This window comes from Dreissena polymorpha, chromosome 7, assembly GCF_020536995.1.
Source record: "Dreissena polymorpha isolate Duluth1 chromosome 7, UMN_Dpol_1.0, whole genome shotgun sequence".
NCBI classification, from domain to species: Eukaryota; Metazoa; Mollusca; class Bivalvia; order Myida; family Dreissenidae; genus Dreissena; species Dreissena polymorpha.
The window spans coordinates 80,095,796-80,110,835 of NC_068361.1; the positions used below are offsets into that span (position 1 = coordinate 80,095,796).

The 15,040-nt window shown below is 34.4% G+C and overlaps 1 protein-coding gene across 1 annotated transcript in view; it reads right to left on the minus strand.

Moving 5' to 3' along the window:
- The window catches only part of LOC127837454 (nucleoporin NUP188-like), a 123,941-nt gene extending 109,903 nt beyond the window's left edge, over nucleotides 1–14,038 (minus strand). The window contains exons 1-11 of the mRNA XM_052364578.1: nucleotides 13,924–14,038; nucleotides 13,084–13,141; nucleotides 10,369–10,442; nucleotides 9,792–9,873; nucleotides 8,113–8,193; nucleotides 6,569–6,709; nucleotides 5,570–5,695; nucleotides 4,256–4,303; nucleotides 3,086–3,172; nucleotides 2,898–2,974; nucleotides 1,798–1,869 (exon numbers count right to left, since the gene is read on the minus strand). Coding sequence (XP_052220538.1) covers nucleotides 1,798–1,869; nucleotides 2,898–2,974; nucleotides 3,086–3,172; nucleotides 4,256–4,303; nucleotides 5,570–5,695; nucleotides 6,569–6,709; nucleotides 8,113–8,193; nucleotides 9,792–9,873; nucleotides 10,369–10,442; nucleotides 13,084–13,141; nucleotides 13,924–13,961 — 884 coding nt within the window. The 5' untranslated portion in view covers nucleotides 13,962–14,038. The remainder of the gene's footprint in view (nucleotides 1–1,797; nucleotides 1,870–2,897; nucleotides 2,975–3,085; nucleotides 3,173–4,255; nucleotides 4,304–5,569; nucleotides 5,696–6,568; nucleotides 6,710–8,112; nucleotides 8,194–9,791; nucleotides 9,874–10,368; nucleotides 10,443–13,083; nucleotides 13,142–13,923) is intronic.
- Between the last annotated feature and the right edge of the window lie 1,002 nt (nucleotides 14,039–15,040).

Sequence of the window (15,040 nt, forward strand, 5' to 3'; positions counted from 1 at the left end):
TTTAAAGCACATGTGAACAGTTTCTTCTCAGATTACCATAAGCAGTCCGCACAGGCTAATCAGGGACGACACTTTCTGCTTTAATGGTATTTTTAGTTTCAAGGAAGTCCCTCCTTACAGAAAATCAAGTTTATGCCGAAATTGTTGTCCCTGATTAGCCTGTGCAGACTGCACAGGCTAATCTGGGATCACACTTTACGCACATGCATTATGCCCAGCTTTCACAGAACAAGACACAAATAATAAGGTGATTTGCCCTGCTATGTTTTTGCTAACTCACAGCTTTAAACCGGTCAATGCAAAAGTGCACTGAAATTTAATACTTTTAAATATATTTACAGGCAAATGAACAGACTATACTATAAAGCTCTTAATAAGAAATGTCAGACTAATACATTATGTGGATTTATCACATTGTTTGAAAATGTCACCCTTTTTGTGCTGCTTTTCACCCTGTCCCTTTTTAGCATCATACTGCATCTTGTTTGATCAAAAATATTTTCCTATTTTCCATCAAATAATTTTTAGTCATGGCAGTTAGGACAGCTTAAAATCAGCCCAGAATTGATATCCAGAAAGTGTTGTTTTTTTGTGTGTTTTGAGGCCTATAATAAGATGCAGTGTAACTTAAAGCATATGCCCCAAGTGGAAAGATTATAACTCTTAGAGTCATCAGCCCACTTAAATAATTGTACAAAAGTAGGTTGAATGTCAAGGTCAAAATGAGGTAAGCTGATTTGTGTTGATTACTAGAATCCAAATACATTTGCCTTGTTTTGGCAAAATTCTTCTATTTTTGGCTATTTTTAAGTTTTAATGAAGAAAAAGTTGAAGCCAAATAAAATTTTCTTTAGCCAAATAGGTCAATTTGTAGCCATTGGCTAATTTGGCGAATGGCAGAGTAAGCCTTACTCTCTAACGGGCAGCAGAACTTACAAATAATCAATCAAACAAACATGCTGACAGGCCAATCACTTTATGCTTTCCCACATCTGTAGCTGCTAGGGGTATACAAATGGAAACAAGTCTACAGTATACATGTTCCTTGATTTCTTGTAAATTCTGATGTCTGTTATAAGGAGATCATCTTAAGGTGTTTGCGTATTGCCTGATAATTAATACATTTTGTTGAAATATTTCTTTTCAAAAGAAATTTGTGACAATTTAATTAAGTTGTTCAAATCTAAGAAAAGTGGAGAAATTTTACCATACTGCAGAAAACATCCAAAGTAAATCCTTTCCTTTAACTTCAAAATCTGGACCTGTATTCACCAACCAATTGTTAGATTTAAGTAAAAACAAGAGATTTGTTTGTCAGAAACACAATGCCCCCTATCGCGCCACTATGAAGCCATAAATTGACCTTTGACCTTAAAGGATGACCTTGACCTTTCACCACTCAAAATGTGCAGCTCCATAAGATACACATGCATGCCAAATATCAAGTTGCTATCTTCAATATTGCAAAAGTCATTACCAAGGTTAAAGTTTAGGGACAGAATGACAGACAGAATGACAGACAGACAGACAGGCCAAAAACAATATACCCCCGATCATTCGATCCGGGGGCATAAAAATAATAACTACTTCAAAGTCCAGAAATTAAGTTAACAGCTAAAATTAATATTAATCATATCATTCTTTATTTAGAACTCTGTTTATTATAAAAGCATTATTTTCAGCATGCATATATTCAAACTCTTAAGTATGTTTTCTTGTATGAAAGTCTATTTTTTATTCTTAAGTTTAAGAATAGGTTTGTGAATACAGACCCAGGGCTCAGATTCTGTTACCAACCTTTTTGAGCTGGCAAGGCGTTCCACTGTTTCCAGATCTAGAGCTTGCAGGAGGACTAACACCTCCAGGGAGCTGGAAGATATACAATGAATATTACAACATTTTGATTAATTTCGAGCGGAAAGGTATATATTACAACATTCTAACAAAATTTCAAGCAGAATGATATATATTGCACTATTTTGAATATTTTTTGAGCTGAAAGATATGTGTTGCACCATTTTTTATAATTTTTTCGCTGAAAGATATATGATGCACCATTTGGAATCATTGTAAAAGAATTAAAAATTTGAATTACCTTCAAAATAACATGAACTATTGTGCTAAAAAAAAATATTCAAGAAATTCCAAAAAGGATAAAATAATTGTAATACATGTACAAGATGAATAGGCGTAGTTGTTCATAGAGAAACAATATTATGTGCATATAATTATATTTAATGGCATTCAAGAAATATAAATAGACACTTAAGTGATACATTTAATTAAATTAAATTAACTATACTCTAAAAAGAGATTTTGGAAAGTTATAAAAAACTACAATTCTAAGTGTATGAGACAATAGCATTAAACAATTCCCATTCACTGTCAAAGGATTCTAAATTATTTTAAGAAATTGATTTTTTTTCTCAAGCTATCCTATTCATATTTTGTGTATTTCTTGTTATGTTTGGAATGCATTTATGCATTTTACACTTGTACAAGTATAGCTAAATAAACAAAATAACATTATTTATGGCTCTGGCAGAATTTGCCGAATATATCCTTGTGGAAAAATTCTCATATTAATAAAAGGAAAAGATTACTGGTAACATTATATTAATGATTGCTTTAGATATCTGACAAGGGTGACACTTCCGATTTTATGGATTTTTCATTAACAGGTTGTCTCTTCTAAACCCAATTCCAGTCCAGTTGTCTCTTCTAAACCCAATTCCAGTCCAGTTGTCTCTTCTAAACACAATTCCAGTCCAAGCAGAAAGGTATGTCCCTTACTAGCCAAAGCAGACTTCACAAACTAATCTGGGACGACACTATACACACATGCACACAGATCATACACGTCCCATAACTGTGAGACTTCAAATTGTACCACTCACCCGATCCGTTTTACCAGCCTGTCCATCGGTTCCTCAAGGACGTGTTTGAAATTCTGTCGTCGACCAAATCCCTGTCTCTGTGCCAAAAGAAAGTCAAGATCATATATAATGAGAAATTCTTTATCAAATAATCAGATCTACCAAGAGTTGACTCAACTGTTTATAATAGCATAATAGCTAAACCAGACCTTGAATTTGTCCAGCAGCTTGATGAAGTCTCCGGGTGATGCCTCAAAGTCTTTCCAGTAGACCAGCAGTATTTCCAGCAGCTCTACCTGAATACAAGCACAAGAATATAGCACATTTTGTACTGCTCATGGGTATCGTACATGAATACATCAAAAAGTTTAACAATTGCTATTTGGAATTGTTTAAGTCCATAGGAAGGAAAAGTTTTCATGAAGTAAAGTGAATTAGAAGTGGGTTCATGATTTTAAAAGTGGTGATCAACTGATCATAAATAAAGGTGCTGACCATAGTTTTTAAATAAAATCTATACATTTGACAATTATGACGAAAGATTTGAAAAAAAAGGGGTCATCTGCCAATCATGATCAATGTTCCTATTATGTTTCATGATCCTAGGCGTAAGCATTCTTGAGCTATCATCCGGAAACTATTTTACTGTTTAGAGTCACTGTGACCTTGACCTTTGACCTACTGACCTGAAAATCAATAGGGGTCATCTGCCAATCATGATCAATGTACCTATGAAGTTTCATGATCCCAGGCGTAAGCATTTTTTAGTTATCATTCTGAAACCATTTTACTATTTTGAGTCACTGTGACCTTGACCTTGGACCTAGTGACCTGAAAATCAATAGGGGTCATCTGCCAGTCATGATCAATGTACCTATGAAAGTTTCATGATCCTAGGCCTAAGCATTCTTGAGTTATCATCCGGAAACCATTTTACTATTTCGAGTCACTGTGGCCTTGACCTTTGACTTAGTGACCTGAAAATCATTAGGGGTCATCTGCCAGTCATGATCAATGTACCTATGAAGTTTCATGATCCTAGGCCTAAGCGTTCTTGAGTTATCATCCGGAAACCATCTGGTGGACGGACCGACCTACCGACATTTGTAAAACAATATACCCCCTCTTCTTCGAAGGGGGGCATACAAATCAAAAGTTACAGAAATATTAATTTGTTGATCGTGAATATACAACAGCAGATGTAATTCTAAGGACAAACAAACACAACAATGATTTGAAGGCATCAATTTGTGTACGAAAATGACTTTGTGCAAAACTCAGTCTACATTGGTTTGTGACAAGTCATTAAACTGCGGCCATTTCACAGCAGGCACGCAATGTTCAAGCACTACAAAGTAAGCCTGTTTTCACAATATTACCTGTTCTTTCAAGTTCTGATGAGCCCAGACCAAGGCATGGCGGCTATCCTTAAACATATCCAGTTTGACAAAAGTTTACTTTACAATTAAGACTTTAAATCTGATAGAATAAGATTTAGCAGAAACAAATTATCATTTAAAACTGTTGGCTTGGAATAATGTTCTAAGTAGTTTAAGTTAACTAAAAAAACAATATTAATGGCATTATGGTAGATTGGGGTAAGTTCTGATGTCAAGAGAATATAAGAAGTGGGAATGAAGATCAAATTCTATATCTTTTCAAAGTTTGGTTAAGATAAACACTATGAAGATTAACCACAAAGCTGTGTGCAACATAATGAAATTGGTAGTCTACAAAAACTGTTTATAGTTACCCGGAACTAACCCTTCTTGAACCACACAAATAAATACCATAAGTTTCCCAATAAATACCATGAGTTATCCAATATATACCATGAGTTTGCCAATAAATACCATGGGTTTCCCAATATATATGAGATTCCCAATAAATACCATGAGTTTCCCAATAAATACCAAAAGTTTCCCAATAAATAACATTGGTGTCCCAAATAAATACCATGAGTTTCCTAATAAATACCATGAGTTTCCCAATAAATACTATGAGTTTCACAATTAATACCATAAGTTTCACAAATAAATACCATGAGTTTCCTAATAAATACCATAAGTTTCCCCAATACATACCATGAGTTTCCCAATAAATACCATTAGTTTCCCAATAAATACCATAAATTTCCCAATAAAAACCATGAGTTTCCCCAATAAATAACATGAGTTTCCCAATAAATATCATGGGTTTCCCAATAAATACCATGAGTTTCACAATAAATACCATGAGTTTCCCCAATAAATACTATGAGTTTCCCAATAAATACCATGAGTTTCTCAATAAATACCATAAGTTTCCCCAATAAATACCATGAGTTTCCCAATAAATACCATAAGTTTCCCCAATAAATACCATGAGTTTCCCCAATAAATACCACGAGTTTCTCAATTAATACCATAAGTTTCCCCAATAAATACCATGAGTTTCCCAATAAATACCATTAGTTTCCCCAATAAATACCATGAGTTTCCCAATAAATACCATGAGTTTCCCAATAAAAACCATGAGTTTCTCAATAAATACCATAAGTTTTCCCTAATAAATATGATGAGTTTCCCAATAAATACTATAAGTTTCCCCAATGAATACAATGAGTTTCCCCAATAAATACCATGAGATTCCCCAATTCCCCAATAAATACTATGAGTTTCCCAATAAATACCATTAGTTTCCCCAATAAATACCATGAGTTTCCCATGAGTCTCCCAGGTAGGCAGCTGAGCCTCAGTGACGTGATGCAGCTGTTCTAGAACCTTCTTGATCAGCTCGTTGTTTAGCAACAGTTCATTAAGGAATTCTGTGTACTCCTCCTGTATTAAGAGTTGTGACATTAAGAACAGCTGAACTTCTTTCTCTTCAAATCGCTCGAAGGTCAAAAATGACGATAAGACATGCAAAGTTATACATTTCCAAATATAGAATTTTAAACAGTTTTTTTAGTATGATATATTAATCAATATATAAGGTAGCTGTGGTGTAGAGGATACGGTGTCCACCTAGTGACCGGGAGGTCATGGGTTCAATCCCTTTTGTGGGAGAGATCGTTAGATCCCCCAAAGACATTATGCACTGGTTCTTCCCAGAAAACGGATGCAAGAGCGCTTTAAAAAGCCTTAGGCTTTCAATGCAATTAAGTTTAAATAAATAGGTTTAAACTATGACATTAAGTAACTCTATATCTCCAAGTTGCTGTGAGTTCAAACATGACTTTGTGATATATGAAGTTTTACATATCCGAGTCATTTTTTAAACTATATTCTTTTAATTCATGAACTAGCGATGAAAGTTATGAATTTGATCAAATATTGGTTTAAAATTAACAAAGGTCTTAAGAAGTTTGCGAGGCATGTCAAACTCAGCTCATAGCTTTATACATGTTTCAAGAAGAGTGCAGATAACAGACAACATAATGTAAAATCAATGGAACGTATGCTGGAAGGTTTGTAATTTCTAACCTATTGAGAATAATCTTCCACAAAAAAATCATTGAGAATTCTGAATAATTGAGCTGCATTTTTGGAAAACATTGGCGTAAAGTGTCGTCCCTGATAAGCCTGTGCGGACTTTCCACTTTTACCACTTTTGGTAATTTAAAGGCAGTATCTTCTAAACAAAAATCCAGTTAAAGTGGAGACTGGAGAGTGTGCACATACATTAAGCCCTGTTTTCTTAGAACGACCTACCCTGTAAGGATGTCCCTCAGCCTCCTGCCAGAAAGTGAGGATGTGTTTGACAGTCTGCAGCAGGTAGAGCCTCTCACAGTGGTAGAAGTCACGGATCTTCACCATTAGCCCTTGCATGTGACGTTCTGTGCTCAGGGCAAGCTGTGGAGTGATGCAGTGGGGACAATAATACATGACCCGTGCTCTGTGAAAAGGTGGCTTAATGCATGTGCGTAAAGTGTCGTCCCAGATTAGCCTGTTCAGTCTGCAGGATTTTTGCTAAGAAGATACTTTCTTTAAACGAAAATAAAAATCATAAAAGCCAAGTGTTGTTACTGATTAGCCTTTGCTGTCTGCACAGGCTATTCTGAGACGACACTTTACGCACATGCATTAAGCCCCCTTTTCACAGAGCACCGCCCATATATTATCATACCTCACTTGACTGTCCCCAGGGCTCGAATTTAACTTTTTCTTCTAATTGCAAAATATTGCGAGCAGCTTTAATACCAACTCGTAAGATCAAAAACATTCTCGCAAATTTTGCTGGAAACAATTTAATTTCCATTGGGTTTTTTTCTAACTCAACGGTTAACTTTGCTTTATCTTTCGTGTTGTTATTTCAGTATGTAGGCAAAAAGAAACTAGTTATTTTTCGCTTCGACGCCATGCCTGTAACTTCCCATAAAGTTTCATTGAATCCCGTGATAAGTTGCTGAGAAATAGCTCGGACAAGAATTGCACTATATGTACAATGGAAAATTTCAAAGGGACATAACTCTGTGAAAAATCATCCGACCATAACCGGCTGATAATATGCACATCTCCTGTTGGTAGTGAAGCTTCCCATATAGTTTCATTGAATTCCCATAATAAGTTGCTGAGAAATAGCTCGGACAAGAATTGCACTAAATATACAATAGAAAATTTCAAAGGGCCATAACTCTGTGATAAATCATCCGACCAGAACCGGCTAATAACATGCATATCTCCTCTTGGTAGTGAAGCTTCCCATAAAGTTTCATTGAATTCCGGTCATTAGTTGCTGAGAAATAGCCCAGACAAGAATTGCACTATATGTACAGTTAATGGAAAATTTCAAATGGCCATAACTCTGTGAAAAATCATCCAGAGAAATAGCCCGGACAAAAATTGTGCACAGACAGACGGACACACGGAGGGACACATGGACGGATGGACAGACGAAGCGGCGACCATATGCTCCCCCCCCCCCCCCCCCAATTTTTTTTGGGGGAGCATAAAAAAGATGTCTTTCAATCATGCACTTTTGCTACCACTCCGTGCTCAGAATAAAATGTTAAGGATAAAATGGGCACAATGAAATATGCCAAAACTTCTTTCCTTATATACTTGTAATTTGTAAAACATTGCATAAATAAACATGCTTATGAAAACTAAAAGAATTTATCCATTATTTTTGCTGACGAATTAAGCCAGGGTACGGAATCTTTGGACAGTACTGGTTTCACTATAGTTAATTGTATGGGGAGAATTCTGACATTTTTTTAGTTAAAAAGAGTTACCCGGATTGACCCTAAATATACCTGTAGATTCTTCTGTGAACCTCTGAAATCCTGAGAAATATAGGAGCAGAACACATCGTAACTCTGGGATTCATCCAATGCCTGGAAATAATAATATTGTCTTTTCATATATAAGGGACTGGCATAAAAAAAACTGTACAAAAAGCAAAACTTACATGAAAATAGGGGCTCTTTAAGTACTGTCAGAGATAACAAGAGATGTGTTTGTCAGAAACACAATGCCCCCTATTGCGCCGCTTGGAAGCCATATATTTGACCTTTGACCTTGAAGGATGACCTTGACCTTTCACCACTCAAAATGTGCAGCTCCACGAGAAGTAAGTAAGAGATTGAATGGAGAAATGAATTTTTTTTTTGACCTTTGACCTTGAAGGATGACCTTGACCTTTTACCACTCAAAATGTGCAGCTCTACAAGATACACATGCATGCCAAATATGAAGTGGATGTGTTCAATATTAAAATAGTTATGATAAAACTTAAACGAAGTTTAAAGTTTTAGGGAAAAAAAATGCAACAATATTTGACCTTTGACCTTGAAGGATGACCTTGATCTTGACTTTTCATCACTCAAAATGAGCAGTTCCATGAGATACACATGCATGGTAAAAATCAAGTTGCTATGTTCAATATTGCAAAAGTAATCAAACTCTAACCAAGGTTAAAGTTTTGGGACAGAATGACAGACAGACAGACAGACAGGACAAAAACAATAAACCCCTGATCTATCAATCTGGGGGCATAAACATATATGTAGATACATGTACTGGTATGTATCTTTGAGTTTTGACAGCTTATCTTATATTAAAAACAAAGGGCAAAAGCACAAGAGCTGTTTGGAAAATAGGTGGAATTCTCTTTTCAAATGATAAACATGTACCAGTACTTCAATTTAAAAGAAATCACATACATAAGAAGTCTGAAAATTATCAAATAAAACAGGTTTTAATTGTCTGTAATTTTCAGCAACTGAAACCCATTTAAGATGTAATGTTAAGTTTACTATTATAGCCACCACTACTGTCTGGACCCGTCTTACAGTCAAATAGCCTTATTACCAAATAAACATAGTTGTTTATGTGCTGTTTAAGAACTAAGGGAGATTTAAATAGATACATCAGCTCATCTGCATCTTTCATTTTTTATCCCCATGCTTTTTCAAAAGCGTAGGAATATTGTGGTTATCTCCGCCGTCTGTCTGTCTGTCCATCCTGGAAACTATCTCCTCTATTAGCACTAGAACCTTGAAACTTACACACATGGTAGCTATCTGTTGCCTTGATTTTTTTTAAACAAATTCAAGGCAACAGATAATTTAATTATGCAATATTTATTTTCCTTTTTTCTACACTGAATCAGGTTAACTTATATATTTAAAGGTTAAAAAAAAATAAAAATTGGGGGGAGGAAAGAATATGAAATCTAGAGGAAAATTTACCTGCTGAGGGGAAAAAAATCCGAGGGGAAAGGGCCGTTTTTCGGCGGATCACAAAGAAGGAAAAAAAACTGGATATATTATAGCCTCCACTATCATTGACTTCCTGTCTTATAGTCAAATGTATAGCCTTATAACCAAGTAAAAAGGGGTTTTCAGACTTGAGCATACAATTAGTCCAACACTTTCAATATGCTAAATGATACTGTTACACAATGTTTCCAGATATTTGGTGCAAAACTTACCAGGAAAAATGTCAACTTTTGAACAAATTCCTGTTGTTGGCTTGATAATTTTTTAGCCTTCAGGAAGCTTCCTTCTGGTGCACTGTAAAATATTATGCATTATTAATTGTGTGGACTGTTTTTATATTATTTCAGGGCCTTTTCTGTCCATTTGGGGGAAAAAATGTAATTTCAGCATTGGCAATTTTATCACGCGAAAAGTCAACTGATTTGGGAAAAACTAATTTAATATAACTCTTAATAATAATTCAAATAAAAAGAACGAAATCATATAAATTACAGTAAAATAATTTGTTACATTTAATTGAAATAAAATTGAGATCTAACAATTGTTCGACACTTTATTTTCAAAGAAACTCTTCTCTTTCATATTGTGATTTGTGTTTTACTATTTCACTTTGGGAATGGGTCAGCTTAACGGACTCGTAAATACACCACGAAAAGGCCTGTATTTGAATTAACCTTCATTAAGGTGAGTGATTATAAGTAAATATCCTGCACAATTATAAAATTGATAAAGTATTGTTAACAAGCAATAACGTTCAATCATATGGACTTATTATGCAAAATACTATACTTAGGTGCTTTATAAAACAGCAATCCTTTCAGAATCTTCTCCTTATTCCTGGCAAGTTCCCTCTTGATAAGTTCCTGAAAAAAAAATCCCGGAAAAATACATATATAAGTTGTTGTTAAATTTAATGCAATATATAGAGAATATTATGTTAGTTTTGGATAAAGATCAAGTTTATAATGCGAGGCTAAGAACCAGGGTAGCGCGAGGCTTTCCAAGCATGATAAACTTGATCTTTATCCAAAACTCACATAATATTCTATTTATCCTATTATTTCCTCCCCTTTTCGATTAATAATTATAAAATATCACATTTTTTAACGATTTTATCTTTCCATGTTTGTAAAAACAAATTCTCTCATTTTTGGAAAAACCCAAATCTGATTTAAAAATAGCAATAGTATAAAGCTTAAGTTTATACGATCGTGTTATACTATCAATTTTCCTCTGGTAATAGGATAAAAATTAATCTTCAAGTATGCTTGTTTGTTTAGTTGAGTTTGTTTAATTGGGATTTTTTGCCATTTCAATCTTTTTACAAAGTTGGCCAGTTTACCTGTTGTATATGCACATACTAAGACAATTAACTGACAACTGCCTACTTGAATCTGACTAATGTCCATAAAAAGGATTTCATGACCAGAAATGCAAACCAGGATAACACTCTAGCTGATTTGGTTGATCTCTGTTTCAAATACATAAGTAATAGCTCAACAAACTCACAAGAAATGAAGTACAATCAGTTGAAACCTTGATCTAATAATCATTTTTCCTGAATCTTGCATGCTTTAACTGAGGTAAAATGTACAAGCTCTGTTCACTTCAATGTATCTACTAAAATAAGATCTAGAGTGAAAGTGTTTCCGCCTACTACTTGTTGCTTTCCACTGTGAGTTGCACATAACGTGTCAAAATCTTTTGAAACAAAATGTCTCTTTTGTAATTTTACATCTTTCTCTAGATATCATACATGCCATAATTTTTTAGGTCAAAAGCGGGACATTACATAAAAAATTGTCGGGACATTTGACCAAAAAGCGGGACACCTAAAACGATCTATCATTTCACCTTTACTGTAGTCAGTATAGTACTAACAAATACTCTTGATACTTTTATTCAAGACATAAAACATCTGATGTGAAGCATGGAATCTAAAACATAACAATTACAGTTTTATAAAATAATACAATAGCAAACAACGAGGATAATATTCATCTTTTTAGAGTACAAAATCTAGAACATTACGAAAACAATACTCATTATATTAATTTCAATGGCAAACATTAACGCAGGGGAGGCTATCCAGTACACTGAAAGTACGGGTTACAGTAAACTATCTACCGAACAGATACACACGGAATGCGCGGCCGTACACATTTCCGAGGTAGGTTTTTGGTGGAAGCAAACCGTCTTTGTGTTCATTTTAAATCTCAACAACGCCTCAACCGTTTTTACACCAACAAAAACAAAAGGACAAAAGAAGTCTATGGATTTTTTTTCTTTTTCATAAAAAAAGAAGTCTATGGATGCTTTACTCGAATTATTTTTCTCTAATGTTAATAATCATATTTTGTTTTCTTCTTATATACACAGATTAAACTGAATTGTGAATTGTCAGGCGCTGTATTGGGGTAGTGTCAAACTGTGATGATTACCAACACGTTGTTTTTATTACAATAACACAAGACAAGATGGGTACCACTTTTACTGTTTGTTGCGATGTTTTTTTAAGCATGTATCCATGCGCAGTTTGTTACTTGTCAATTGTCGCGGCTTAATTGGAGTAGGGTCAAACTGTCATTCATAGCACCTCGTTGTTTTTAGCTTAATTGGAGTAGGGTCAAGCTGTCATGCATAGCACCTCGTTGTTTTATAACAATTACACCCAATTACACTAGACAGGATGGGTATCAGTTATTGGACTGTTTGTTGCGATTTTGGTATATTGCACATTCGGATTATCCCGCTATTTATGAACTAAACATTGAATGTAAAAGACTCATTAATGACGTAGAGTTAATTTTACAAAACAATTGTTTTGTAAACCGTTTCAAACAAATACAAAAATAAACACATTTTCAACATTTATTTCATTATAATACAACTATCGATAGCAATAAGCGACCACTATCTTGAAGACCACCATGGTGCAAATGCCTTATGAAATCAATAATTAGCCGATAAATCGCTGATAAGGTGTCATAAACAACACTGGTACACACGATAAGTAGAATCGGATTGTTATTTGGGGGCAATAAAGGGATTAGCGGGGGTAAGTGTTAGCGAAACAGAGCTTGAATAGCGAATTTTATTGGGAACCTATAGACCTTACATCTTTTTTTACGAATGTCGGGACAAATCGTCTCATATCGGGACGGCGGGACAAAGGGCCCAAAAGCGGGACTGTCCCGCCGAGATCGGGACGTATGGCATGTATGCTAGATATATACTGTACATAGAATCAAAAAGGCAGTACAGGCACTAAAAAATTTAATTTTAATTGAAATTATAGTATTGTTATATAGTTTGTTTTGTGGGCAATGATTTAACATGACATTGCATTTTTCTTTCAGAGTCATTCTGTTGAACCTTATGGACATCAATTGAATATATGCTGTCTAGCAGATTGACACATTTTGCTTCAAATAACAACATCTTAAAATGGTTGTTCACAAGCTAATAATTATTAAGAAAATCGTATTCACAATTTATATATACCCTTGGTCTCAGAATACCAGTTCCGCTGACATACTGCCACAAGTTTCTGTTTCCAAAGCTGAAAATATAAACATTCAATTCATACACAAAACCTCATTTGAACAGTCTCTGTTATTGCATGTCCAACCTCAGACAAGGTAGGAAGCTCTGAAACAATGACACTTAAGCTGGTTAATTAACAGCTATTTGCCAATAATAAACATAAAGACATGACCAAACTTAAATGTTAGCTTTGGATTTGAGACTTTCGTGGATAAGGTTCCAGGGCTTTCTTTGTAATCCAAATATTGAGCCCATGGCCACCAATCAACAAATTTGGCTACAAATATTGTAAATGACAACAACCATGACCATAACATTTCTTTTGAATTAATAAAAAACAAACCAATTTTTTCATGTTGACATCTATAATAAATAAAAGTTATATCATGTGCTAGATTTCTACCAAATGCTTTAAGGAACAGCAAAACAGGGAGAAAGGTATATTTAAAATAAGATAAGTTTTTCCATAACTTATCATTTAAACAAAAAACAACCAAAAGTAGATGAAATTTGCATTTATTCAATGAAATTTAAAACACATTTGGTGCCACGCATTGAGTAACATAAATATAAATATTTGAAAAAACACACACAAGTGCTATGCCTCATGGTAAATAAGCAGCCATCCAACAGTTGAAAAATTTAAAACAAAACAAATCCGAAACAGAAACCATCCGAAAAGCTATTCCACGCGCCTATGATTTTATTGGCAACGTGTGGTTAGACAAATCCTTCAACTAAATATGCTTATAAATATTGTAAAAGTTTTGCGAATTTGTATCGTAATTTAAAGCTTACGTCTCTGTTTTACGGGATTCACCAGCCGATCCCGCCATGTTTTCAAACAATCGCTTCTTACGTATCCGAAACGATCTTCCAAACTTCCATTCCTTTACCTCCTAATTCGGTAGAAAGTAAAAACGGGGAAGAAGAAAAACATCCCCATGTTAATCCGGGATTTAAATATCCTGCCCATGATAGCCAATTATAATATCCACATTCTTCTGAACAAGAACAAATCACAAACAAAACTGTTACAAAGAAAATCTTAAGGTCCTCTTAATGAGCATTGTTCTGATAAAACTGGGCTTAATGCATCTGCGTAAAGTGCCCTCCCAGATCTTAGCCTGTACGGTCCGCAAGGCTTATCAAGGACGACAATTTCCGCTTTTATGACATATTTCGTTTAAATGAAGTCTATTCTTAGCAAAAATCCAATTCAGACGCAAAGTGGCATCCCTGATTAGCCTGTGTGGACTGCACAGGCTAGTCTGAGACGACACTTTACGCACATGCATTATGCCCAGTTTTCTCAGAACGCGACTCAAATACAATTCCTTCATAATAATGGGACACATCAACTATATTTTCAATGAAATTTAATTGATGTTTGCTTCACCTAATCATCTAATATTTGACAATACAATCCATTTTTAATATTGCGCACACATGATTGTTGTTTGTATACTTTTTATGGGCAACAATTGTGCACCGCTTATAGCAAATATTTGTTATTCTGAGATAAAAAAAAAGAATTTTAAGCTTAATTTATATTAGCTTCGACATATTGAATATATTGGTAGCATCGTAAATGTATTTAATCCACATGTTATATAATATAACAATATATATAAACAATATATAAACATATGGATCATGCAGAACTAAAAATATATTAAACTTGTTTTTCTGAGAAAAGTTACAATATATTGAAATTGTTGATTAAGAAAATGATAAATTTATAATTATTAAAGCACATTTTATTTCCATAACTTTAACACTCAATAATTTTGTAAAGAAAACACAGAAAAAAATAAAACGTTTCTTGGCTTTAATGTAATACGTTCAATCTCTAGAGTTGCTTCAGGTACTATGCGATCCCAGTTTTATAGAGCGTTATTACACCTGACGTCTC